This window comes from Hippoglossus stenolepis, chromosome 5 (genome assembly GCF_022539355.2).
Source record: "Hippoglossus stenolepis isolate QCI-W04-F060 chromosome 5, HSTE1.2, whole genome shotgun sequence".
NCBI lineage: Eukaryota > Metazoa > Chordata > Actinopteri > Pleuronectiformes > Pleuronectidae > Hippoglossus > Hippoglossus stenolepis.
The window spans coordinates 7,715,134-7,740,649 of NC_061487.1; the positions used below are offsets into that span (position 1 = coordinate 7,715,134).

The 25,516-nt window shown below is 41.6% G+C and overlaps 1 protein-coding gene across 1 annotated transcript; it reads right to left on the reverse strand.

The window, feature by feature from the left end:
• Positions 1-4,549: 4,549 nt before the first annotated feature.
• On the reverse strand, positions 4,550-25,509 carry snx33 (sorting nexin 33). Its single transcript, XM_035157013.2, has 2 exons — positions 23,187-25,509; positions 4,550-8,179 (listed from the first exon to the last, which is right to left on the reverse strand). Exons 1-2 carry the CDS (start codon positions 24,616-24,618, stop codon positions 7,926-7,928), a joined length of 1,686 nt encoding a protein of 561 aa, XP_035012904.1. The 5' UTR covers positions 24,619-25,509; the 3' UTR covers positions 4,550-7,925.
• Positions 25,510-25,516: the final 7 nt, after the last annotated feature.

The window sequence follows — 25,516 nt, forward strand, 5'->3', positions numbered from 1 at the left end:
TTTTTTGTCCGTATAAATGGGCGGATCCAGGAATTTAGTTAGTTGGTTTGGCCTCATTTTTTCACGCACCTAAAACTGAGAACTTTGGAAACGCCAGTGGCCAAGTTTTAATTTGGAAAATCCAGGGCTGGGTTTTCTGGCAGAAACAGAGATGTTAGGAAACAACATTGACTTAGTCCATCATTGTTTCTCAATAAGTTCTTATCAGTCACAACTCCACAGCCAGCAATAGTGTTGTTAACACTGTTCCACCTCATCGTCGCTCCAAAGAGTGAAATCCCTGCTTCTATTTTTCCCCATTGTTGGTTCTCATTCGTACTTTTTTTTCTGCAACTGAGCTGCAAATTGACAATCTGCTCCTTAACACCAGCATGTGCACAGTGTTCATAAATGGTCATGTAATATGCATTTTCAGTTGTGTTAGTGTGGACGAGATGGCTCCCGAGCTAAAACATCTGATCAGATTTTATATTGCATGTCGCCGTGACTGTGACATTTCCAATGACACATTTTCTGAGGAACATTTACCTTTTTAATATGATAAGGATTTGGCACCATTTTTTGTTTGATTTAATGTCTTATGTTTTTAATGTTTTCGTTTTTAAATTCATAACACCAGGTAATGGGGCAATCCTATGTGCTTCTACATGAAATCACATAAGAGAGAAAGAAATTCCTCCGCTAAGGTAAAAAAAAACAATTCTATGATTTCACCTTGTCCATGTTTAGTAATTCAGTGATGGGACTTTAATTATCCCCATAGACCTCCAGTGCCAGGATTCCTCTCCCCCCCACTGACTCAATGGAGCCACAAATCTGGTTTGAGTGTTGGCTTTTGGCGCTGTTGTGACACTGGTCCCTGCAGCAAGCAGGAGTTGGAGGAGGAGGAGGGATTACCAGACCCACCATGTGGTGATTCGGCCATCTGTTGCCTTTGTTTCCTACAGATGCTCAGAGAGGAGGACTTTGCGATCCTTTGCACTGTGGAGGTCAAGTCCATGTCACTGCAGACAGGTCAGGAGTGAGACCACAATCCTGTGAGCTCATCCGTCAAAGTCATGGCAACAAGAAGTTGTTAATTCAAGTGTTCTTTTACCGCTGACCACACACTCCAGGTCAGCTTATTTATAGATACGTGGGGAATTGATAAAAGACGTGTATGATTCATGTGTGTAGTCGATGCAGAAAGCCGTACAGCTGCTGGGATCCAACACATTTGCGTCTGTGCAGTGGATCTCACACTGATTTTGCATTAAGGGGAACATTTGAGGACTGTTGGTACGTCTTGTCCTCTGAGGTATCCCGTCGAGGGACTGGAGGCACAGTTTTCCTCCCCAGACTATGCAGACATGAAGTTGCTCCTTTCCTTCACTCAGCATCTTGGTTTTTCTTTTTTATAGACATCTGCTGGCACTTTGGGCCTTAACGCTTTTACCATCTGCCCTGCAGCAGCACTGCAGACTAGAGAGAAATGTTAGCTTTTCCCTTCAGATGAGCCCAGCGAGTTACTTTGTAAGTCAAGGGGCATGAAAGAAAGTTAAGAATGTGCTAAGTAATCTCAATGTGACTTGCAACATGAAACCCAAGCATGAGGAGACAAGTAGCAACGTTGTTTCATTTTTTTTTTCTTTTACGTTATAACTGAAGGAGGGTAGTGCTACTTCCACACGTTTTTTTTGTTGTTGTTATTACACCTCTTCCATTTTGACACCACGATGGTGCTGTTTCACGACTCCAGACTCTGTCTGATGGAAAAAGACGGCACAGTTAACTGGAAAGAGAAATGCACTGATGGCATTTCTCTGGTAAAACCTCAAAGTGTTAGAACTTTTCCCCAGGTGTCATGTGACTTCCATTGAGGCCTTTTTGCTCCACTACTACATCAGAGTTGTGAGGCAGACAAAACTACATTTGCTTTGTGCAGTGATTTATGCTTCAAATGTAGATTTCCATTCTTCTGTCAGCCTTTGGTTTCTAAGTGGATGTGATGAAGTCTCCTCCTGGCACATATCATGCAGGTGACATCATCCCACTAATCCAGTCGCATACCAAACCCTGAGAGAGCTTTAAATGCAACCTTGAGATGAAGGTATTGGGTTCAAATAGAAACATCTGGGTTTTTTTAAAGTTGAAACGAAGTCATGAAGTGCACCTTACACTTTGTTCTTGACAGACAGTGGAGAAGCTGTGATCCTTTAGCGTCGCTATACGTCACCACAAAGGAATCATGAGTTTTAAGGTATTAAAAAAACGGGACAGTAATGGAGCGATGCTTGCGAGCTAGTTCAGGCAGCTAACTCGAGCTGCGCTGCTCCAATCATGTGACATTCATCACTCTCCACAATCATCTATAATACACACCCACCTTATTAGGCCGTCTATTTAAGCAGAGAAAATGTCCCATCACTCCCTTTGCTTGCCCTGCTGCTGTGTCAGTATCGCTGCCAGTTGCTTCAGCCCCTCCACCACCCCAGCATCCACCTGTAGGCTTGGACGGTGGGGTTGTAAATGATATAATATAAATCTATGTAATCATATCTGGTGGAATGATGAAGTCAGAGCCTAGACGCCAAACACTAACATATTCAACTTTTGCAATAAACATTTGTAAACATGAGTTGTCTTAATGAAATGTGGATAAGGGATCTCAACATTATTAAAGTCTGTGTACCTACATCTCATTAATTCTAACAACAGAGCTGTTGATTTCAGCTGTCCAAATAAAATGTTTGCCTCCGAAGCATCTGGAACACATTACAGAGAAAAGCCTGGGTTTGATTTTAACATGCTACGCCACGGTTTGGCATTTATCAGCTGTCTCCAAGAATCCACCCAGCAGGAGCGCCCCGCTCGTGTAAGGAAACTTTCAATGAAATGTTCTTGGACTGAAATTTATCTAAATATCAGGAAACCTAAACCAAAAAAGCTCTGTGTGGCTACGGCTACGTCACAGGTGTTAAACGTTAGATTCAAGTATTGTTGCTTTGACTAACATATATTGTCTCGGATGTTTAAATAACTATACATGTGGAAGAAAAAACACAGGACAGGACTGAGAGTCTACTGCCATTCTAGCAGGCAATGCGCTGCTCTGAGCTGAACGCTAATGTTAGCATGCTAATATACTCTGAAGCTGCTTTCATACATGCACTGGACTCTGGAGATTCTCTGCACTTTCTCCGGAGGAGGTGCATGTGTGAACGCAAATGTCAAAAGTGATTCTTTTCTTTTTTTAAAAGTCTCTGGTCTGGTTCAGGAAGTGAATTTCTCATTCATTGTCTCCATTGACTTTCAAGAAAATCCTTATAAAAAAAGAGTTCTCAGCCTGGAATCAGTCCGACCAGATGCGAGATTAATCAAGACTTCAGAGCAAAAAGAAATTTGGAAAACGTTTAAAAAAAAGGGAACGAGACAAGACTGTTTAAATAATTAAATAAGGGTGGAGGAACTACGCATCCCATAAACCATTACAAATGATCCCTCTGCACCAGGCTTTTTGTTAGAAAAAGAAATGGTGATTGTTCTATAGTAAGAGTTATGTAATACTGAACAATCCGATTGTAGCAACATGATTTTAGTGGTCGTGTTCCAACACAAAAAACCTCATGTAAAAAGTAGCTGAAAAGTCAAGGCATCACCAAAGATTTACTTTTAGTGAAAACTGAATATCATGGTATTCTACTTAGTATAGATGCTAAGAATATTTCAGTCTGGACCGAAGAGGTGGAGCGAGAAACCAATCAACAGAGCTGGGTTTCCATCCATGGAGCCACAGCACTGGCTAAAAAACATGCAGATAATAGACTTAGCAGAATGATTACTCATTCAAGTAGAAAAGCCATCTCTTTTCAGACCTCTGACACATTTTTCTTTTTGTTTTATTCATTTAGGAATTACATTGCATCAGTGTTTACATGAGCAAAGATGTGGACAACAGCTCCTGGCTGTTCTTGTTTTGATTATATTCAGGAAAAACTGTTTATTTGCGTCATAACATTGTGTTCACAACGATAGTGACGTACTCAGCACGGATTAAAAAAATAGGAAAAATAATAGACTGAAAATAATCATTCATTTCATTGTGATGTGGATGATGGTGGCATCATGAATTATGATTACAACTACATTGCTTAGATATCCAATATGACTACTCACATATACTTCTATAATGGGCAATACCTCTATCGTTACAATTGTCAATACTGCTCCCTTCATCTCTGACAGACATTTTTTGTATAAAAACTTTAACATTGACACACCTCCAATTACTTCACTCTCGGAGGTATCTTTATTTTTTTTGGTAGTTCTTCCTCACTCTTGCTGGGGGTTAAGGACACAGGATATTGCATCTTGTTTAGCCTATGAGGCAAATTGTGATTTGTGTATACAAGTCCATTTTGATTGATAAAGTGCATGTGCTTCTGTTCCCTTGGAGTTATATGAATTATTGTAAATGCATTAAGTATTTTCATTGCAGATTTATCCACCGGGTTTTATTGATTTCTTGTTGAATTTTCAGACATTCAAACCCACAAAGATGACAAAGAGATAGAAAGACATCATTGCTTTTATTATTATTTTCTAGGTGCCCTTCCCGTAAATCACGTGACAAATTACTAAGTGGAAATCACCGTCTTGTTATTTCAGACACTGAAACTAAAGCATAGAGCTCCAGCAACTCACCAGGTGACACATGCATGTTAAGAAACAGTCACCTGTGGGAAATGCCTGGCATCTAAATTATCATGTGACTTTGGAACATGAGAGGCAAGTGTCATTGTGAAACCTGGCTGGGGAATGTTTTTTTTCTCTGTGTTCTCTTCACAGTTTCCAGATTTAGTTACAAAAACCACGTTAATTTCACGACACTAAACAGATGTTTAAAAGAGGAACCTTGGTGGACATGTCTGACATGTCTGACTTCTTTGGTCTCGGAGAAACTGTGATGAGTGAAAAAGCTGACGTATGAGAAGCAGAGGTTTGTTCAAAGACAAACAAATGTAGAAAACAGCACATTTAGACAGCGATGTGCTGAAGGCTGCAGATGTGGACCGGTAACTGAGGCAACACTCATATCTGAGTCACACACATACACACGCAGGCCGGGCAGGTCACTTGTTTACTGAGGAGATCTGGAATCTGAATCAGCACTTTCTTCCTCACCCAAAGACATCAATCCCTCTTCCATCAAAGTGAAGAATCTGTGTCTCACAACTGAAAAGCTTCTTGAGTTAATGCTTATTAATGCAACTCCACGTACACCTAAGGTTGAGACGATGCTAAAGATAGCCTCTCGTCTACACCACAAGTTTCCGTGAAATATCCCCCTTGTTAAATAGGATGAGTAATGTTACTGGAACAACTTTATTTACTGACTTAGAGAGGAGTGGGAGTCAAATCCTCATTGTTTCATTTGATGTGGGGAATAACAAAATGTGACAAGATTTTAAACTAAATCTCTCAGCAAAATATGGTGCATTGATCATTATTAATGTGTCATTGTGGGAGATGTTTGCTTTATTACAGAGTTAAAGGAGAAGACTGATAACCCAAAGATGTTTATCTGCAAGGGTAACAAACCTTATCACAATGTATCTTGTTTGTTTACTCTGCACAAAAACCTGATTGCGACAATGACAAGTTGGGGTTGTGTGCCAGACTACTTCTTGAATAAGTGGAGACATAACCGCTTGCAAAACAGACTTACAGCTGATTTTAGACAGATTAGCAGTTCATTTGTAAGCTCGGGGCCCAAGGTGTGACTTCAAATGTTAAATTCCACCTCACACCGTACGAGTAAATCATCCAAGATGGAAAGTTAAAGCTCACTATTTACATGCTCACATACGGTCTGATTGTCTGACACGACCTGACTCACGTTGTTTGTCGCTTCAGTTCCTCCAGATCAGCTCTGGACCAGTGCTTTTGTCAAAGAAGAAGTCCAAGTTTGTTAGCTAACGATGCTAAAAAGGGAGAAACAAGCTGCCTTGATAATATGGATTATTCTGTGTGTCAAACTTCCCACAAAGAAATGTCTTGAAATGTGGACAAGCTGGTGGCTTGGAAGACGTTAGCATGGTTTGGCTATTGTGCAGAAAGAAAGCATTTATGTTTGAAGCTCCTATATTGTAAATTGATAACTAGCTACACTCTGATTACTGTATTGAAAGAACCTTCTTATCACCTTTTTCTTTCTTGCTGGTCAATCGCTTCCAGCCCTAAACTACACTTTTTACGATTGTGTTTTGCCATTTCACGTAGATGCAGTGAAGGGAAAAGGTGCGGACTTTGGGGGAATCGACTCGTGATTCTCCTCAACTGTGCAACGATGGCCGACCAAGGAACTGATCGCTCCTCGCACCCCCTGTACACTGCACAACAAACGATGCGAGACGAAGCTGAAAATTGCTCAAACTCTAAAATGAGTCATGCGTCTCAGAAATCCAAAGCTCAAATCATACAGTGTATACCCGGCGTCAGAGGGGATGGTGTTATGTTTGAGCAGAGTAAAGTGATAATACTTACTACACTATATGGCTGTAACTTCATATGTTAAAAAACAGACATGAGGGGAGTTTCAATCTTCTCACTAACTCTGCATAAAATAAAAAAAATGACAAATGTTACATATTTTATATGATATTATGGCTACATTATCTTGACTTAGACATGGTTTTAAAGTTCTAGACAATGAACCAACTGTTTTTATTTTACCCAAATACATGAAACACAATGATCCGGTAACAAGAAGCACTTGTTTTTACCGTATGTCAAGTAAATGATCTACTACAAACACAAAAATGCCAAATTGATATTCTGCCTCAGTCACGCATTCAAGTCAACACAATTTTTCATGTTTGACGGCTGAATAAATCCGCTCCTACATAGAATAAAGAATTGTTTTTCACCATGGCAAATGGAATCGATCAGCACAGTTGTTGACTCATTTCATTCACTCGCCTACACATAAACATACACATACACACACACACACACACAAACACACACAATGACCCACCAGTACATAGAAACATGTGCAAACTTGTGCCTAAACACAAATCATTCCAACAACTCACTCCCAAAAAACACACAGGCCAATCACAAGACAAATGGTCCATTTCAAAAAGAATCCATAGGAATGTGTTGCATCTTTAAAGGCACTTACTTTATGAAGAAAAGTAAGGAAATGAAACTTATTGACATGGAGTCATTAACATGTTGTGAGGTTTACACCGGCCTCTGTATTAGGAGATTACAGGAGTAACGTAAAGGAAACAAAGCAGTGAACACCTGAGCAAGTTGAGCCCTTAACAAGAACCAGAGGAGGCGATGGTTAAATTCCCCTACACTATATCGTACAAATACTATTTTCTTGTCTTCTCTTTTCTCTTCACTAAAGTGACATGATAAAATACTAAAAAGCTGAATAAAAAAAAACAACATTTGGAATGTTTATAAATTTCGTTTTAAAATAATCGAAGCAACTTGAATCTGTCCCTGGAGAAGCCAAAGTGCACGATGTTGGAGAGATGGGGGACAATTTCAAAATAAAACCCGTTTCATGGCTTTCATGTGTTACACTATGAACAATAAAGCACTGATCCACTATGAATTTGAAACCTATATTCTTATCTTAATGTTACAAACAACCTAAATTATGTCTAAATGAAAAATATGCTGTTACACTGCCTATGTGATGTCAGAACAAAAAGGTACAGTAGGTCTTTGCAAAAAATATGACTTTGAATCCATGAAGGTGAAAGAGTGACTGGGTCTCTGTGTGTCGTCCAGTAACTACTGCTTCATTCATCTCTTTTCAAATTGGGCCAAATACAGAACAAAACACAAAACGCCTCAATAGAGATTTTCCTTTTGTTATTTTCTGTGTTTTTTGGCATCTTGTGCTGGGCAGAATTTCGGTGTCTTTACAGAGAGTCGTACATGCGCAGGGTGCGCTCCAGTTGCTGGACAACACGCTGGTAAAAGGCTATCTGCTCCCTGAGGTAGGCCTGCATCATGTCTTTGAAGTCCACCTCTCGCTGCTGATGGAAGTGGCTCATCTCTGCCTGGAGGGCAAACCCGACCGTCCGGCAGCGTTTCCTAATGCCGTCGGCCTCGTCCTGGTCCATCTTCCCTTCGTCGGTCATCCGCTGGCTCTCTTTCACCTTGGCAAAGGCACCTGGGTCAAGAAACAAATGTAGATACTTTAAAAACTGTAACAGATTTAAGGTGGTTGAAACTAAACTGAACACCCAAATATCAAGTTGTCATTTAACTGTTTGACAGTGGTGGATCTAAGTCTTTTCAAAATCAGAGGCCACGAAGGGACCCCAGTTTACAAAGAGGTGCCAAGTATATGTCTAACATCCGTGCACAATACGTGATTCAGTAAAAATACACATTTAATGCATCATTCCTTGGTTACTCTTTTAGCTCTGTAGCTTTGAGCAAAGCCACCCATCATTGAATATATTCAATATATTGAAAATTGTTACTTGTTCAAGCACACAGTGAATTTCAAAAAGCTTAGAAAATTTAAATGATTAACAAATGTTCCTATTTATTGTTAGTATTGATTTTAAGGGTCTAGTTTATTGTAAAACGATTTCAGCTGGGGCCAGTGCACCCCTGGCCCCACCCCTGCATCCGCTCTTGCTCTGTGGTATGAGGTAATGCAGGTTGAGTCAGTTGATGAGATATCCATCAGAGGTTTCTGCTTCCACCCAAATTCCCCCGGAAATATTTATGATTCAGACAGAGTAGTTTGGTTTCATTTCTGAAGTTCTGGTGTATTTCTGCCTCCACGTCAATGAAATGCATATACAGTAGATTTCATTACACTGGGAAAAACTACACAGCAACATGTCTTTACAGGAACTTTATGTGCTGGCTGGATGATTCACAGCACGTACTGTAAACAGGTGAAGTGCTTAAGGGATGATCCTGAACAACAGGGACAATTCTCTTACTGCTGATTGCTGTTACATTTTTCTAAATGTCATTTTATGCTTCTTATTATTTTTTGCTTTTTATTCAGTGAGTGGATGAAGGCATAAAACATAAAAAACACGACCTGGGTATTAGGAAAACCATAAATGTTTGAATGGCTGGATACTACTATTGGATTCACTTGAGGAAATAAACTCTTATTTAGCATAGAGAGCGTTGATGTCCCATGTCCAGTTTTATTTTGTTGCGATAAGTAATATAGAACTTAAAATCATACAGCACTGATGGAAGCTCAGGCTGATTAACAGCACTGACCGCGTGCTAAGGTGGGTGGAAAGCTGTAAAATGTGGTTTTATTATAAGGTTTTTCTTGCTCTTTGGGTGGGGCTTCATTACAATATGATGTGCCATATGAAAACAACTGTATAATGTTATGCCAATATCTTCTCGGTGGAGCTCTGCAGTGAAGACCAGCACCAGAAATGAACTACTGTGAAGCTGCACACTTTATAGGTAGAGCAGGGCCCGCAATTACTTTTTGTTTCACTGAATACCAAACGCCTATTGAGACGAGGACAAGTTGTAACCACATTCACCCAGACTGACATGACATCACTTTCCAAGAGCAGAGCATAGCAGCCTGTGATGGTATGTGGCCACGCCGCATTTCCCATCAGATTGGCGAGTCTGTCTCAATCTCAGTCGAAACCAGGAGGCACCCAGATTTGAGTCAGATAATCCAGCCGTCAGAACTAGTTCAGACAAGCTAGTCCTGCCTTTAACAGATCTGCTGCCGTGTTCAGGTATTATCCCTTAACTGTATCTGTGTGCTCACGCCGCCCTGGATTTCGTGTGGAATTCCTGGCAGAGGTCTGGGAAAGCATGAACAGCATTTCCAATCTGTTCAAGAGAGGAGGCGTGCGGACTTGAGTCTGTGGTGCTGACCTATATTCATGTATTCTGTTTTCCACTAGAGCAGAATGTGCATCACCAGATAGCATGAATGTGGGACATAAAGGGAAAGAGCCTATGGTTGTGTGCATGGGAACGCAGAGGGGAATAATTGAGGGTGGGAGGGGGTTCAAACATTTTTGGATCATCCAATGCAAAACCTCATCGCAAAGAAAGCTTGAAGGGCACCGTCTGTGCAGCTAAAAGTGACACAATATCCGACTAAAAATTCAACTTACAACATGAAACTTAACAGAATAAAAAGTTGTTCAGGTTTTTTTTTAATTCATTTGATTTGGTTCCGCTGATGCAAAATCTCATCACTAAGAAAGCTTGAAGTGTCCTTGCGGCTAAATCTGCTTTCTGACTTCTACAAAACACATGTTACAAAAAGAGAAACTGTAACAGAAGCTGTGTAGGTTTCCTACTATTGTGCAAACCAATCGCTCTTTCCCACCATAGGGTTTCTGCTCCTTTTTGTTAAGTTAACAAATGGCCAGTGGTCTGGACAGTCACCAGATTTGTTTATCTTGCCCGACCAGACCAGCTATACCACATGTTTTATGGCTCACGTGTGAGAGCTTCATTGGTCTGTGCTGGGTAGATATCACTCTGAAGGGGATTGAGAGGAGCAGGAAGTGGTAGAGGGAGGAGAGGGGAGGAAAATGTCAATCTAAGCTTTTTCTAAAATCAACACTTGAATTTGCAAAGAGACTGGGCTCAATTTGAATGATTTCAGCACATAGTCTCAAGCGCATTGCTCAAGGGCAATTGGGGTTTGTCCAAATCCATTTTTTGCGAGTTTAACGGTGGAAAAAATGTCAATGCAGCAGGAAAATGGTTTAAAATCGTTGGATTTAGTCTCATAATTAATCATGGGTGTTATGGGTGTAACCAATCAGAGGGCCATCTCTCATTCCCTTTAAAGGCCAGGTGGGGTTGGAGATTATCCAAACTTTTATGATGGAACAGAGGTCTCCTTTTTAAATGCTCACATTTGTTCTTGAAGTTATGTATTAGTGTTGATGACATCAGACATTTAGCCAGCGTTCTTTTTCTACACAGACCGCACATTAGCACACAGCAGTTTAAAGACCAGTGTGACTGATTTAAATGTATTCTCAAACATGAGCCAGGCCTCTTCAGGTGAAACTAGTATAATACATCTGTTGACTGCTTGTCTCAGCATTTTGACAGGAGATCTTAATATTAAGAAGTCACATGCAGCATGACTTAATTCCTCTGGGTAGCTAGTAAGCTGAAACAACATTTAAATGTCAGATTGGATTTAGGTAAAAGTCCCTGGCCATGGGCTGTGTTGTGCTCGTTAGAAAGTAATTAGCTTTTTTTTTTTTTTACTTCTTCTGTCAATAATGATCATATTTCCAAACCAAAGACGTTTTATGCAACTGTTTTATGACCTGTCGTGTTCAAGACACAAATGTTCCCTGTAGAGGTTGAATAGAATAACCAGTTATGCGAAAGGCTGCTTATTGCTTCACAATCCTCTTGAGGTGATTGGGTTTGTGTGGCTGTGAGGAGTGAAACAGTAGCGGGCTAATACGTGAAAGCATAGCCACGAGAATGTGATGACTTCACTGCTGCACTGCAAAACCACAAAAACACCCACATTTTTCCTGCAGCAGTTGGAACTGGGCTAAATTTCTCTCTTGCAAAGTAAAAAAAAGTTGAAATTATTGTAGCATGACATTTTCAAATCCAAGATCATGTGCAACAGTTTGGAGAGCTGTGCATTACAATACCAGAATACAGTCAAAGTTGAAATAGTGAAAGTCTGAAAACCTGAAACTGTTCAAACACTAAGAAGAGACCTAAAGCTGATTTCAGACGTGCACTGAAGTCCAGACACTTTTCCTGTCTGCCCCCCCAGTAAAATGTCTGGAAAATGTTAGAGTGAGTCCATGTGAGATTACAGCAGGAAGATGTCTGGAAAATATAGTGAGCGAGTGGGCGTGTTGATGACGTTTCTTATGTGATGGCCGCAAAACTGTAAGAATGCAAATATCTCGGGATAAAAAAAAAGAAAGGTGCCATGCATATAAAAGATGCAATTAAAATGTTAAATAGGAAAGACAACAAAATTCGAGAGCTTTCGGTGATAAAGGCCGATTAGCTGTAAACAAACAAGGGGAATTTATATGTCATGTTCTACCTCCTGCATGCGGTACCCAGGACTACTTGGCCAACCCGGACAATCTGGAAATGTCTGGACCCAATTATCGGAACATTTTCCAGAGTTCCCGTCTTCAAGTATCCCTTCTTGAATTTCTCATTTTTCTGTAAAATAACCTCACTGGGAATCTGGTATAATGACTTCAGAAACAGGAGGCAATAACGTGACTGAGTGCGATTAGTGGATGTTAAGTCAACAGAGACATTTTCAAACTGAGGACAAATGCTGCTTGTCACCACAAAACACTGAGCCTTAGGAGAGGGCAGTGTGTGTGTGTGTGTGTGTGTGTGTGTGTGAGGGCTGACGTCTGTGTCAAGCAGTGCAGTGAACTGATGAGATATTTGTTCATTGTTGAGCCCTCAAAAATGTGAATGAAAACAGGGGGGGGAAACCCTGAATCATCTGTTAGGAAAGATATGTTTTCTTTTCTTGTGTCCAAAAACTGAAAATGTTTAACAGCAAATAGTCACGCACGCATCTTAGCAGAAGTGGTTAGTTGATGAACATTATTTTGTCTGTACTTTGCCGTTTCAACCCCCTGACATTTCATTCATGAAGAGGTAACACTCCAGCTAGCAATCAGTTAGCTATATTAAATGTTGGGCTTGTTAGCTGCATGCACACACTGATATGACGATATGTTCACAAATATCCTACTGAGGACCCAGTCATTCCAGCTCACTAAGACCGCCTCCTTCCTGGGCTGGGTAGACTGCGAAGGCTGATTCAAAATGTGACGGTCTGGTCTACAGAGGCTTTCCATGATTGGCTTAACCAGCTCGTCCCGCCCTTATTGCTGTTGCCTAGCAACAGAGCTAAAGTTGGACACGCCGAGAAAGTTTTGGACGTGTTGACGCTTACTCGCTGTACCACTACCTCTAAAAACTTTGTCAGTGAAGTGCAATGAATCCTTGGATAGGTTGGACCAGGAAGGAAACACTCGTTGGAGCCTTTGTTTCTCAAAAGATTAAAAGATGCATTTGTCAGCCGTATTTGAAGGAGCCTTGAAATGGGACGGCCTAGTCGCAACGCTGGGACGCAATCGGTCTTCAAATGCAGCCTTTAACAGACGCAGACACTGAATTGAGACACAGCTATTTACTTCTCCCCAGCTAGTAGCGCCCCCAATTGTTGTGATTCCATTTAAATGAATACATTTTGCTGCTAAATTTTGACTTTGTACATATTGGTGATATTTATGATGAAATGACAGACTCGCTGACATTTAAGCTTAATGAAGGGGTGGAGACAAATGGGAGAAAAAGCAAAGGAAAGGTGAGCAGGAGAGCTGAAAACAGAGAGGAGAGAAGAGAAGAGACAGGAAGAAAACACAGCTCAAAGGGACTTTGCAGTAACTGCCAGCTTTTAAAGTGGGCCTTAAAAGCCTGGAGGATACACAAACATAAAAAAAAAAAGTAGGCTAACAATAATACTGTTTACAGCAGCCAACAGACACACGCTGATCAAAACTGCTGAAGTTCATGTCCAAAGCTGCTCGCAAACAATTTTAGCTGCCTCAAATATTCCTATGTCCATTTATCTTCCACTCTAAATGGGACTCTTTTTATTCTAAATTACTTCAGGGATGAGGAATGTTCAAAACAGAACCACCCTCTCTGGTCCTGCACGGAGAATCAGTTACCAGAAATGTTTAATCTGTGTTCAGACCACTTCCTCAGCACACTCCGTTCTCTTTTGGGCTCCTCCACTACATTTCTGACCATGACGACAACAGTTACACAGGAAAATAAGACGTGAGGCTTCCGATTGCTCCAAAGCTCAAATTAAAGCCATGCAAAGAGAGAGATGTTCAACAGATGTTCGTTTAAGAAGAACCTGCTCTAAAACTATTACATACTTCACGTTTACACAGATGGCGTTATAAATCTGTGTTTGTGTCAGACATGTTGCCCTCATGATGTATTTGTTTATCGAGTGTGGTTTTGCTCAGCACCGATCATGAAGGTAAGCACAATTCATTACAACTCCTAATAGCCTGATCGTGTTTATCTCACATTGTTCCAGAGCAAAGGCTTTTATGTAATCTCTTTCTCAGCTCAAGTTTCCTGTGTTTGTATAAAAAAGGGTGTTGTAAATCACACGTTGGAATGAACGTGGATTTCCAGCTGACATTTGGAACAAAATGACCAACTTTATATGTTTTGAGTCGGCTTTTCAAAATAAGCCCAGCAAACATCAGTTATGGTCCCACAGGAAAAGAAAAATAAATGACCATAAGTTTGTACAACTTAATTTGTTATGATTTTATTCTTTTGTTGTTTTGTCATGAAATCCATCCAGGTCTCCGCTTCCTGTTCTACCCCCGACTGAGACATTAACAAGGGCTATTTAACAGTGTCAATGCCTTTGATACAGAACAGACACATCATTTCCTCAGTGTGTTTGCCCTGAAATATTTTTCTCATTACATTTTTTCCTTGAGAGGCAGCAATGGTTTTAAAAAAGTGCAGGATGTTCCTATGAATTTGTTTAGCTCATCAGAAATGTATTTTCTCTTGACACAATGATTTGATATCCAACCTCAACTGACGCATACCTACACGTCCGTATGTGACTCATGTATATCCAGAACCGTTCATCTTATTGGCTTCACACTTGGCATGTGTATTGTTAAGGGCCCAAGGAAGGGCGGTGTTGAATTTGGTGGGATTTGGATACGAAACAGTTCAATATTAATAAGCTTTGAATAAACAGGCGACCAGTGCTCTGTAGCAGCGGCGGCTGGGACTCGTCAACGTAAGTGACGTTTTTTTTATCACGACAACAGGCACATTCACTGCAAACCACAACTGATTCTCCTGTTCGGGGTTTTTCGTTCTGAGTCGCGCTTTACTGAACTTTGAAAAAACAGGTGAACAGCTCTTTGTGGAGCAGCTTCAGGGTTCTGTCAGAGTCCCACAGCCAGACTTTACTCGCTCCAGCTCCATCCCTGCAGGTCCCTTTACAGTTCCAGAAAGAAAACTGCAAGCAGCATCACCACAGGCCAAACAAACAACCCATTCCACACAGGCCTCGTTAGAGCGAACACTGCACTAGTCCTACAAAATGAAGACTTGGTGAAATGACAAACACAACTTTTAGGATTTGCTTAGAAATGCTCACACAACAACAACATGACAGAAGAGAATAACAATGCTCTGCTCTGAGGGATGGCATCTCTATGCCAACAACAAGCATCTTGGGAGTGTTACCATGGCAGCAGTTACAACTGGTGGACAGATGCTTTCTGACATTTAAAGCTCCATTTCTTCCAGGAAAAACAGAAACAAGTCAGATTCAGTCTCAGCTTGAGGCTATTTTGGCTCCACTTTAGTCGCACTGGAGGTAGAAATGTTCTTATCGCAATATACAGAGCCACCACAACAATTAACCTGTGAGCTAAAAAAACATGAACAGATATACATGAATACAAATATGGATGAGTAAATTTCTGTTTTCCATTTATTCATTTCATTGCACGCACTTTGAGAGTCAAGCAATCAGTCCATCCTTCCATCCATGTTTCCTTCCTTCCTTCCTTCCATCCTTCCAATCAGTGTCTTAAAACTGTGGGAAAAAACCAGAGCCCAGATGGGAACAGCCACACAGACAGAGGCAGCTAACTACTAACAGAAACCCCCAGCTGGCCTGGTTGGCTCCAGCTGTGGGGTGAAAGAGCAAACCATTGAGCGGACATGTCTTACTAAAAATAGCAGCACATCAATGCAGTGTTAATTTATTTTAGGTCCTTCTTAGACACCACAACCAACTTATCGATTTGTTACACTATAGGACAGTATTTTACTAATCCAAAGCTATCATGTCGACAATCTTTTCTAATGCTCTGTATTGACAAGAGAATCCATGTGACAAACTGTCACTCTTAATCAGCTTTAACACAGTAAGTGCTTACAGCCGGATTCAGCTTGATGAGGCTAAGTTAGAGTTGATCATGAGGGCCACCAGATGACACTTGGCCAAAGCGGGCATCTTGACCTGGTCAGTGGTCAGCTGGTCCGTGAGCCAATTCAGTAGTATCACTGAAATTAATGAATATTGTTGTTTACGTAATTTGCCCCGTATTAGCAGAAACAGGGAAAGTGCGACACAAATAAAAGGCTACCAAAATGAAATGTGTTGTTATCTTGAGTAAAACTGGGAATCTCTCTGGGTTTGCACATTGTTGGGAACAGTTTGAATAATAAAGTATACAAGTCATCAAAATATATAAGATTTTTTGGATATTTTAATGAATTATTGTTAAATAGACTATCTTTAAAAGCTTTAATTATGAGATAAAGGTATGTGGATTTGGTATTGTGCTGTTTTCTTTAATATTTGCAAGCTTCATCACTTCCTTTTGTTTATTTTTGAGTCAATATGTGGTTTTTCGAAGGGAGGATGAGGGAAGCTGTGGTGGTAAAACCCAACTTCTGTAAGGAGACATCTGTAATCTGTGAAACAGCAGCGCACTGGGCCAACACAGACAGGAATGCGGAGGCATTTGGATAGACAGTGTGTGCGAAGACGAGGGCCCAGCCTTTGTCAAGATTTATGAGTATGCAAACAGGAGGGAGAAAACGTTTGCTCCCAAAAGTCACCACCCTCAGCAAAGAGGACCGAAGCAAACACAATAACATACAATCAACATTCAAAAGCGGCCATAACTGGGCCACTGCACGACCCTGGAACTCAGGGCATGCTTTCATTAGCCTGCACTCACAGATTGCAGTTTGTGTACCTGCTGACAATGTGGAATTTTCTTGTTTTTTTGTAACCAGCATATGGAATGTTAATCTGGAACATGCTTGTCAGATCATATAAAACACGCCACATGCTCTGGGTCACTGCTTAGAAAAGTTAAACTACATAGAGAACTTAAAAAACACACAAAGAGACATCAGTGTGCGTGTAGGCAAAATCCCAAAACTTCAAGTTAGGCAGTTAGGCTGCTCCGATAACAAACCCTTTGTTATCGGAGCAGATAACGGGGGCAATTTGAACACACATTTTTTCAGAGTTGGCAACAGCATATCTTTTCCCTCTAGCTGATGCTACATGTGGTTTTGTAATGTGTTGCCATATGGGGGGACAACTCACCTCCTGTCCAGATTTAAGTCTGGCTCGCGAGCTGGAGGCATCCCCAGGGATCTAGCTCATTCTCAAACTGAATAATGACCTGGTGAGGATCAGAGAGGGTTTTATCCCACTGTCAGCAACAGCTAAAGGGGGCGTTAAGACAAGCGCTGCACTTTCTACACCGACAAAATGAGTCAGTACAAAAGAAGAACAGATAAAGTCTGGGGCTTTTTATGCAGGATAATACAACACAGATTACCACGGAACATTTTCACAACTTTTGCTTTGGTTTTAGGTCTTTTCTAACCTTGTACTTCAAGATTTCAAACTGTACTTATTCTTGTGGGGCCTTTTCTAGCTCAGCCACAACTTCAAGTTTAATTGATTGTTGAAACTCATCCACAACAATGTAACAATTGGTGTTGCTTTGTTTTCCCTCAACATATCATTCTGCAGATCCAGACCTCATGCAGAGCCAATGCATCAGATTTCATTTGATCATATCAGAGTGATACCCACACCGTCGGGGGGGCTGGTTTCACTGTATTGAGTTCCCTTTTGTGACCAATGAAAGCTTCAAGAGGTGGTTTTGTCCCATTAGTCGGTTGTTGCCAGGTACAGAATCTGTGATATCTGCTTTGCTGCCCCATGTTCCAGTTCCAGTTGCTGTCAATGTGCTCTTACTTCCAGAGGATTCACATTTAACGTTTAAGTCTAGATTGATTCCAGACCAGCACAGCAGAGTTAAAGCTTAAGTATGGTCATTCAAATTAAATACTTTTGATTCAAAAAGGGTACAGCGCAGGGTTGCAGTTGTTGCCAGCCGTGTTCACATCTGCCTTTTTATCCAAAAGCCTCAGAGAGCCTTTATTCTATCACAATGAGATGAAATTAACCCTTCAGATCGACACTTTCAATTGTTAAATGAGATCAAGGTCTAACTATGGGATTTGCTCTGGCAGAGGTTCAAAGTGCTGCTCTCGCTATTGAAACCAGGGCAGCATCCCAGACCGACAACTCTGATATGGACGTCTTTAGAGGGGAACAGGAGGGGAAAGATGAAAAGAAGCAGACAGACGTGAAGAGAGGTGAAGCTTTTGTGTCAGACTGATTTGCAGTTTGAGCAACAACAGAGACTGAAAAAAAAAAGAAATCTGTTGAGCAAAAGCCAACACAGGACAAAAGACAATTGAAGGAAAGATTTATGGAGGCCACCCTGACATTTTTCTGACATTTACCAAAACCCTCTCCTCCACTGTTTTTTTTTGTTTGTTTTTTTACCAAGGCCACATGCAGTCATAGCACGGTCACATTTCTGCAGATCACATGCTCTCCAGGATTCACAGTTAAGACAGCGTCTATAGACCTCAGTGAAAGAAGCAATGAAGAGCTGAAGAGGAGGAGGAGGAGGAGGAGGAGGAGGAGAAAGAGAAGGAGGAGGACACCGGAAAAGGTTGACCTCAGTTCTGCGTGTTGTGAGTGTTGCCACAGCTGTATCTGGTTCAGCAGAACACAAGTCACATCAAGGGGGAGTTTTGTGGACCGGCAGGGAACACAGCAGAGGGAAAAGGTCTCTGCCATGTCAAAAACACTACTGCTCAACCGTCTCCAGTAACAGTATAAAATATAAACACTTGATATAATAGTTATTAATATTCTTAACATGTTGGCGAGCTAATAAGGTGTTGGGAGGCAGACTTTGTTACTTCTGGACAGAGCCAGGCTAGTTGTTTTGTCCTGCTTCCAGTCTTGGCGCTAAGCTAAGCATCTCCCAGCACAAGGTTCATATTTACTACACAGACATGCTAATAATATCAATCCTCTCATCGAACTCTCGGCAAGAAAGTGAATAAACACATTTCTGTTAAAATAAGAAATAAAACTTTTCAGATGGTGCACAAAAACACAGTAAAACTGCCAATATACACATAAAGCCACACACTGGAAGCCTTCAGGTTTCTGTTTCTAGTTTGACCAATCACATTGAAGCAGTTTTTGGTTCCCCGCAGTTTAACAGTCTGCGTGAAGAGCAAAAGCAGCGGAACACATTGACTGACATATAGCGGGGAAAGAGATTAGTCAAAACGTCGTCTGGATCCAAAATACCTACACAAACTGTTTGTGCCTTTGTGTGTGGAGAAACTTCCAACTCATGTGGACTCGACAGCCAGTAAACAGTGTGTAAGGTAAACAGAAGACAGAGTCTTGGCAAAGATATCTGCTGTGTACAAAATAGCAACAAAACATTGGCAATTCATCAGGTGTCGGACAATTTCGAGTCTCTAATGAATTTCACTCTAATCTGCATGTCTTTGGAATGTGGAAGGAAGCTAGGGCACCCGGAGAAAACTCCCCCAGAGGAGAGAACATGGAAACTCCACATAGAGAAGCTGCTGCCGAAAGAAGGAACAACCTTCTTGTTGTAACAAGGAACAACTTAATCATGCCAACTTCAAACTTTTGATCCTCATTTCCAAAGACCTACTTCAGTCATAAATCAAAAAGAGATGGCCTCAGATTCCAACACTTAGTGAAAACAAAGTATCTGATACATAACCTTACTCTTGTCAAATCTATTTAAAGCCTAGAACAGAGTATAGCTTAGCAGCAAAAGCTAAATTCCACTTGTGATAGCAAAAACCCATTGAAATGCAGACGTATGCTTTCCACTTTTTCCTTTCCACCCATAAAGTGGAACTATGAACTGACAGTGGCCATTGTGGCTTCAAGTCTTAAATCTTACAGACAGTAAATGGTAACACATACATAGCAAGATAAGAGTCATAAAGCCAGAAGATATTTCTCTCATCAAAGCAACACAGAATTACAATATTCCCGTTTTTAAGAAGTTACATACTGTTGCTTTTAAGAATGAACTAACGAAACAAAAACTCTTGACCTAAATCTAATTAAATAGTAAATATTTTGACTTGTGCTATTCGCCTCAGTAAATCTCACTATAATGAAGGTAGATGGAATATGCTACAATCATTTTTTTAAATTAAATATCTGATGAAATATTTCTGCATATCAAACTGAACTATATCTACATGACCTGACCTCACTGGGGCTGATTAATGATATCCATAGTTCATGACTTGACTGGACCTACCCTTCTGTGAGGGCCACCTGCTTGAAGTAGATGATAACATGTGCCAGCAGCATGAGTCCTCATAGCTGGCAGCCGTCTCCTTCCTCCTGAACTAACACCAATCAGCTGATGTGGTCACAGAGCTGACACAGAACACCGATACGTGTCTGGAGCAAAACTCAAACAAGGTTAACAATGGATAAGGCTTGAGTTGTACGACTAAGGGGAACTAATACTTCACCATGTGGTTTATTTTCATAAACCACATGGTGAAGTATTAGTATTAGTTCCTCCTGCAAACAGGAATGTGACAGAGTCGTGTTCCAGTTACAGGACAATGGCATATTTTATGATATCAGGCGAATACAGTTTATGATTAAAGACCGTTATGTTAATATGGGGTAGACAAATAAGCCATTGATTCTAGTGGTGGTGCATGTACAACAGTTTTCAGCGAATGTTGAACGCCATCATTCCCAAACACTGATAATTGCAAACAGGATTCTTGTAAAGTAATGTAGGATTCTTAAATTAGGTTTTCAGAGATAAATGTGGTGGGGACAGCAGGGACAAGAGTAACCTGTAAAACCTAGGGACAGTATGATAATGAATAATAATGAATGTGCATTTCAAACTCTATCACCTCAAATGAAAAGAGTGATTCGTGAAGTTTTTTTATCTACATAGAAACGTTGGAAGCTAAGTGATACCACATACGAGAAGATATTTTTTACGCAGCTGCTCTGAAAATATTTTCGGACTTCAAACACAATAAAACATGTATTTGGCGTTACGATTGCTACAGCATTTCTTGATGACGCAACCACCGCAGTAATAATAAAGATTTCAACAAGTTGTCTCTAAGAACCATCAGATTAAAAGACCACAGGAATGCTAAGCACCCAGGGATAGGAAGCAAAATAAATGTATACAACAGGGATTTTAAGGATTACAACTTTATATACTGCTTTATGTTTACTACATGATCAAGTGCTACTTTACTAACAATTGGCTCAAATGACATTTAAATGAGATACATGATGCTTTTTTCAGTTTTCCTTTCCTGTATCGTGTTATTTAGGTTTTTATGTGTCATGATGTTGTGTGACATCACGACGCCCAACATTTGCATGATATACTTATTATTCTGGCACGCTGCCTCACAACAAGACCACGTAAAGGGAGAGCAGAGGCTGACATTTCCTACATGCAACGGAACAGGTTGACCAATCACAACAGAGTAGACTAGCTGGCCAGTCAGAGCAGACTGGTCTGCATCTGGGGGGGGGTCTTAAAGAGACAGGAGCTAAAACCAAGTTTTTCAGGAAGATGCTGAAAAGAGGAGCTGCAGCAATGAACAGTATGAGGAAAGTGATGTAAACCTTTTCAAATACTAACCAAAATTAAAATGATGAAACTGAATATGAGCATAATATGGCTTCTTTGAGAACACTTTAAACCTATTGAACAAACCAAAACACTGACTAAGATTAAAACGTTTAGGACAACCTGATAACGTAGCACTTCTTCTTACTGCCCCGTCCTCACCACTCCCTGCCAGTGATACTCTGGTGTGTTTGTCACATCATGGCTGCTGCTTGTATTATTCCACAACAACAGAGCTCTGGGCTCATCTTGTCTCATCAAAATTTGAAGAGAACCAAGTGGAATCTAAGGTGAACTCCCACAACAAATGTAATATTAATGGCAGTTTTGTTAAATCCCTACTTAGCGTAAATATTTGGGTAATACTCAGTCTCTAATGGCAGCCTGTGCTAAGTAATACAAGAGTGACACCCAAGTCCTAGAAGCACATAGTTTACTTTGTATGTACTTAGGGGGATATTGAATATTACACTGGTGGTATGATTTTTCTATTGAGTACAGTATCTATATCTTAAATCATTGTTTTATTGACTTTATATTATGACCAATATATGGTTACGCCCAGCAAGTGACAAAGAAATGATTTGTCTAAAACTCCACCTTCTCTTCACCGACATGTTTGTACAGGTTATCAAAGTCCATCGTTCTTATGAAAGTATTTGAGAGAGCAAGAGAATGTGGGAGTATGTGTGTGTCTAGATAGGTTGGGTTCAAGGAGGTGGTGCAAAAGGCCTCAGGCAATCAAAGACTATGACCTAATATTTTACACCGTTATGGGGTTAAGTGTGTGTGTGTGTGTGTGTGTGTGTGTGTGTGTGTGTGTGTGTGTGTGTGTGTGTGTGTGTGTGTGTGTGTGTGTGTGTGTGTGTGTGTGTGTGTGTGTGTGTGTGTGTGTGTGTGTGTGTGTGTGTGTGATGAAGATTCTGGAGGAACCTAACCTAATCTTTCAACCGTAGCAAAATAAATAACAGAAGCTGAGAAACAAAACATAATCATGGGCGATCTGCTTGGTCTGATCCCATTAGCAGACACTTTGTATATTATCCTTAACTGCAACTGAGGCTTTCGCAACACTTTCCCAAAGAAGTTTCTGCTTGTCACGTTACAACAACATGTAGGACAAGCAGATACACAATTTCTCTTGTTGAAAACTTGTTATTGGTAATTGTGTCGAGTATTAAGCTTCAATGATAAACTGCTAGAACCCTGAGGACATCCTCTAATAAATTAATCTATCTAGTGCCTGAATGATGTGACATGAAAACATGAAAATCAGTATTTGGCCAGATGGTTGGAAAGTTATCACTTTGTAATTTTAAATGGTGAGCTGATGGGGGTTATATTCAGTTGAAATATGAATGTAGTTGCAGGAATGAAAAACGGATGGGAGGCTGGGGATACATCCAAACATCTGTAGTGGTGGTTGATGTAATCATCATTCAGGTTTTTTACCATTTTAAAATTTTTCTGCACACACATTAGGAAATCAGAGGAAATCCCTCACAAACTGACAATAGTAATGAAGAGGCTCATTACCTTTCTGTAGATGAATAATGTCAGGGAAGTTGGCAAGCAGGCCTTGGTAGAGCGACAGCTTGTCCAGCATTTGGAAGAGGTCATACTTAGGTTGCTCTGCAAACAACTCTCCAATGTTCTCGTAGGTGCGGCCTGTATGGGAGATGGCGTTGTTGAGGGAGTCTGAGCTGTGGGGAGGGTCCAGCATGAAAGCCTGGCTGATGGACTGGAAGGCATTTCCCAGCCGCTGGAACTCCTTCCTGAACCCACCAAGGTGTTTACGCACCAGCTCCGAGGCAACATGCGTGAGCTGCATCACACTGTCGTCCATTTTTTTAGCGAAGGACTTGAAGGTGTCGACCCGCTCCTCTACATCCTGAAGGTCCTGGTGCTCGTTGGGGATCTGGAGGGTCAGCATGAAATGGGCGCCCACCATCTCGTCCTTCTCCGCCCGTCTCTTTCCAAGTTTCCACTGTTTGTCGTCAGCGCACATTAGAAAGTGCTCCAAGCCTTCATACTGAGAGAGGACCGGGTGACTGGTCATGTGGTTCATCCACAGTACCAGTCGTCTCTTGCGCTTCTCGATGAAGTCTTCCTCAAATCGCCCCGTGGCCTGCTTCTCAGGCAGGTGAGGCACAGAGATCACAGTGAACTTGTGCAGTAAGCGGTTGTACAGCCAGTCAAAGTGTTTGTAACGTCTGTAGACGGGGCGCCCTGTGTGGCTCGGCGTGACCCGGTAAGAAATGTAGGTCTTGATGCCCTTGAACTTTGTCTGTTTTGTGGGGTCTTCAATTGAGCAGGCGAAAGGCTGTGGGTTTGCCTTCCACAGGGGTCCCAAAGGACCCATGTCGATGGTGTATGACTCAGCTATCTTTGCCATCATGGGTACATCACCCAGAACAAACGCTTCCACCCCTGAGCGGACAAAGCTGGAAAATCGATTCAGGTTCCTGCCCACCATACTGCCTTTCCTGGAGCTGGAGATGCTGTCCTGTCGCTCCATGTGTGGTTTGGGCCGGTAGTGTACATTGGGGTTGTTGGACAGTGGGCTTTGATGGGCATGTCCATTGGCCCCAGGGCTCCTTGAGTAGTCTGCATCCTCCACCACTGTGGACCTGTCATCCCAGTCGTCCCAGTCGTCATCTTCGTCGTCATCATACGGCTGCTGCAAATGAGGAGGGGTGATGGGACTCGAGTGGAAATAGGAGGAGTCCTTTCCCAGAGAGCCTGCTGGGCTGATGGAGCAGTCAGTCACATTGGAGTTTGAGCGAGTGCGAATGACTTCCACGTAAGACGCTGGGAAGAGACCCCTCTCCCCTCGGCTGTTCTCCCCCTTGAACCAGCCGTCCACTGAGTTCTCATCGAAGATGACCAGTTCCTCGCTCTCCTGGATGCTGATCTCCTCTTTGTTTTCACTTTGGAAGGTGTAGATGGCTTTGGCTTTCACTGACATCTTGATACTCAAGTTGGTCCCAAACCACAAAATTCTACACGCACATAGTGCCTAGATTATACTGATGCTCTTGTGTGGATGCATGCTGTGTTGGAAACTTCTGACACAAGCTCACTGTAATATTGAAACTAGTCTCAAATTACATGGCAGCTGCTGGATCAGGTGTGCAGCGGCACTATGACCTTTATGTAAATTTAATGATGTGAAACTTTAGAAACACAGCAGAAGTAAAGAGTTATGTAGAACTAACAACAGTCTGAAATATACCCACTGTGACCACTAGCATCCTCAGCCCATCGAGGCTGTCGCTCTATTGTCCTAGAATCTATTGTGTTTAAATATCCAACAGTAAGTTCAGGCTGCAGAGGCTCTACAACACACTGACTCCCTCATAACAGGGAGACTCGCTGCCTCATCTCGCATCAGGAACTCAACAGGTTCAGAAACAAAGCTGGTTTCTCCAACGATCTCCTCGGTGAAGCACCGCCGGTGGTTTTAATCCTCACAAAGTGGACACCAGCGTCACGTCGTTCCCCGATTCCCCGGACACTTGCTGCTCGTTAGCGGAGCCTAGAAAGGATCCGCGGTGAAAATATCTCCAGGACAAAGTGGCCTGGCGTGAGGGGAACCGCAGGGATGAGTAATGGCATCCCTGAGCTCCACATTCTCTCAAACTCGCTGCGTTTTCCTTGTAAACAGGTTCCTGCGCATCTTCGGGCGATCCTCGATCATTTCACTCCAAAAGCAGCAATCCGCAGCGATCAGGTCCCACAGACGATCCACACGCGGGGATGTTTTTCTGGGTTTATTCCTCAGCGCCGCAACAAAGTAACTCTTTCCATGACGTGAGGCTCAAACAACTGAAGAAAGCAAGTTCGCTTTTTTTTCCCATCAGCTC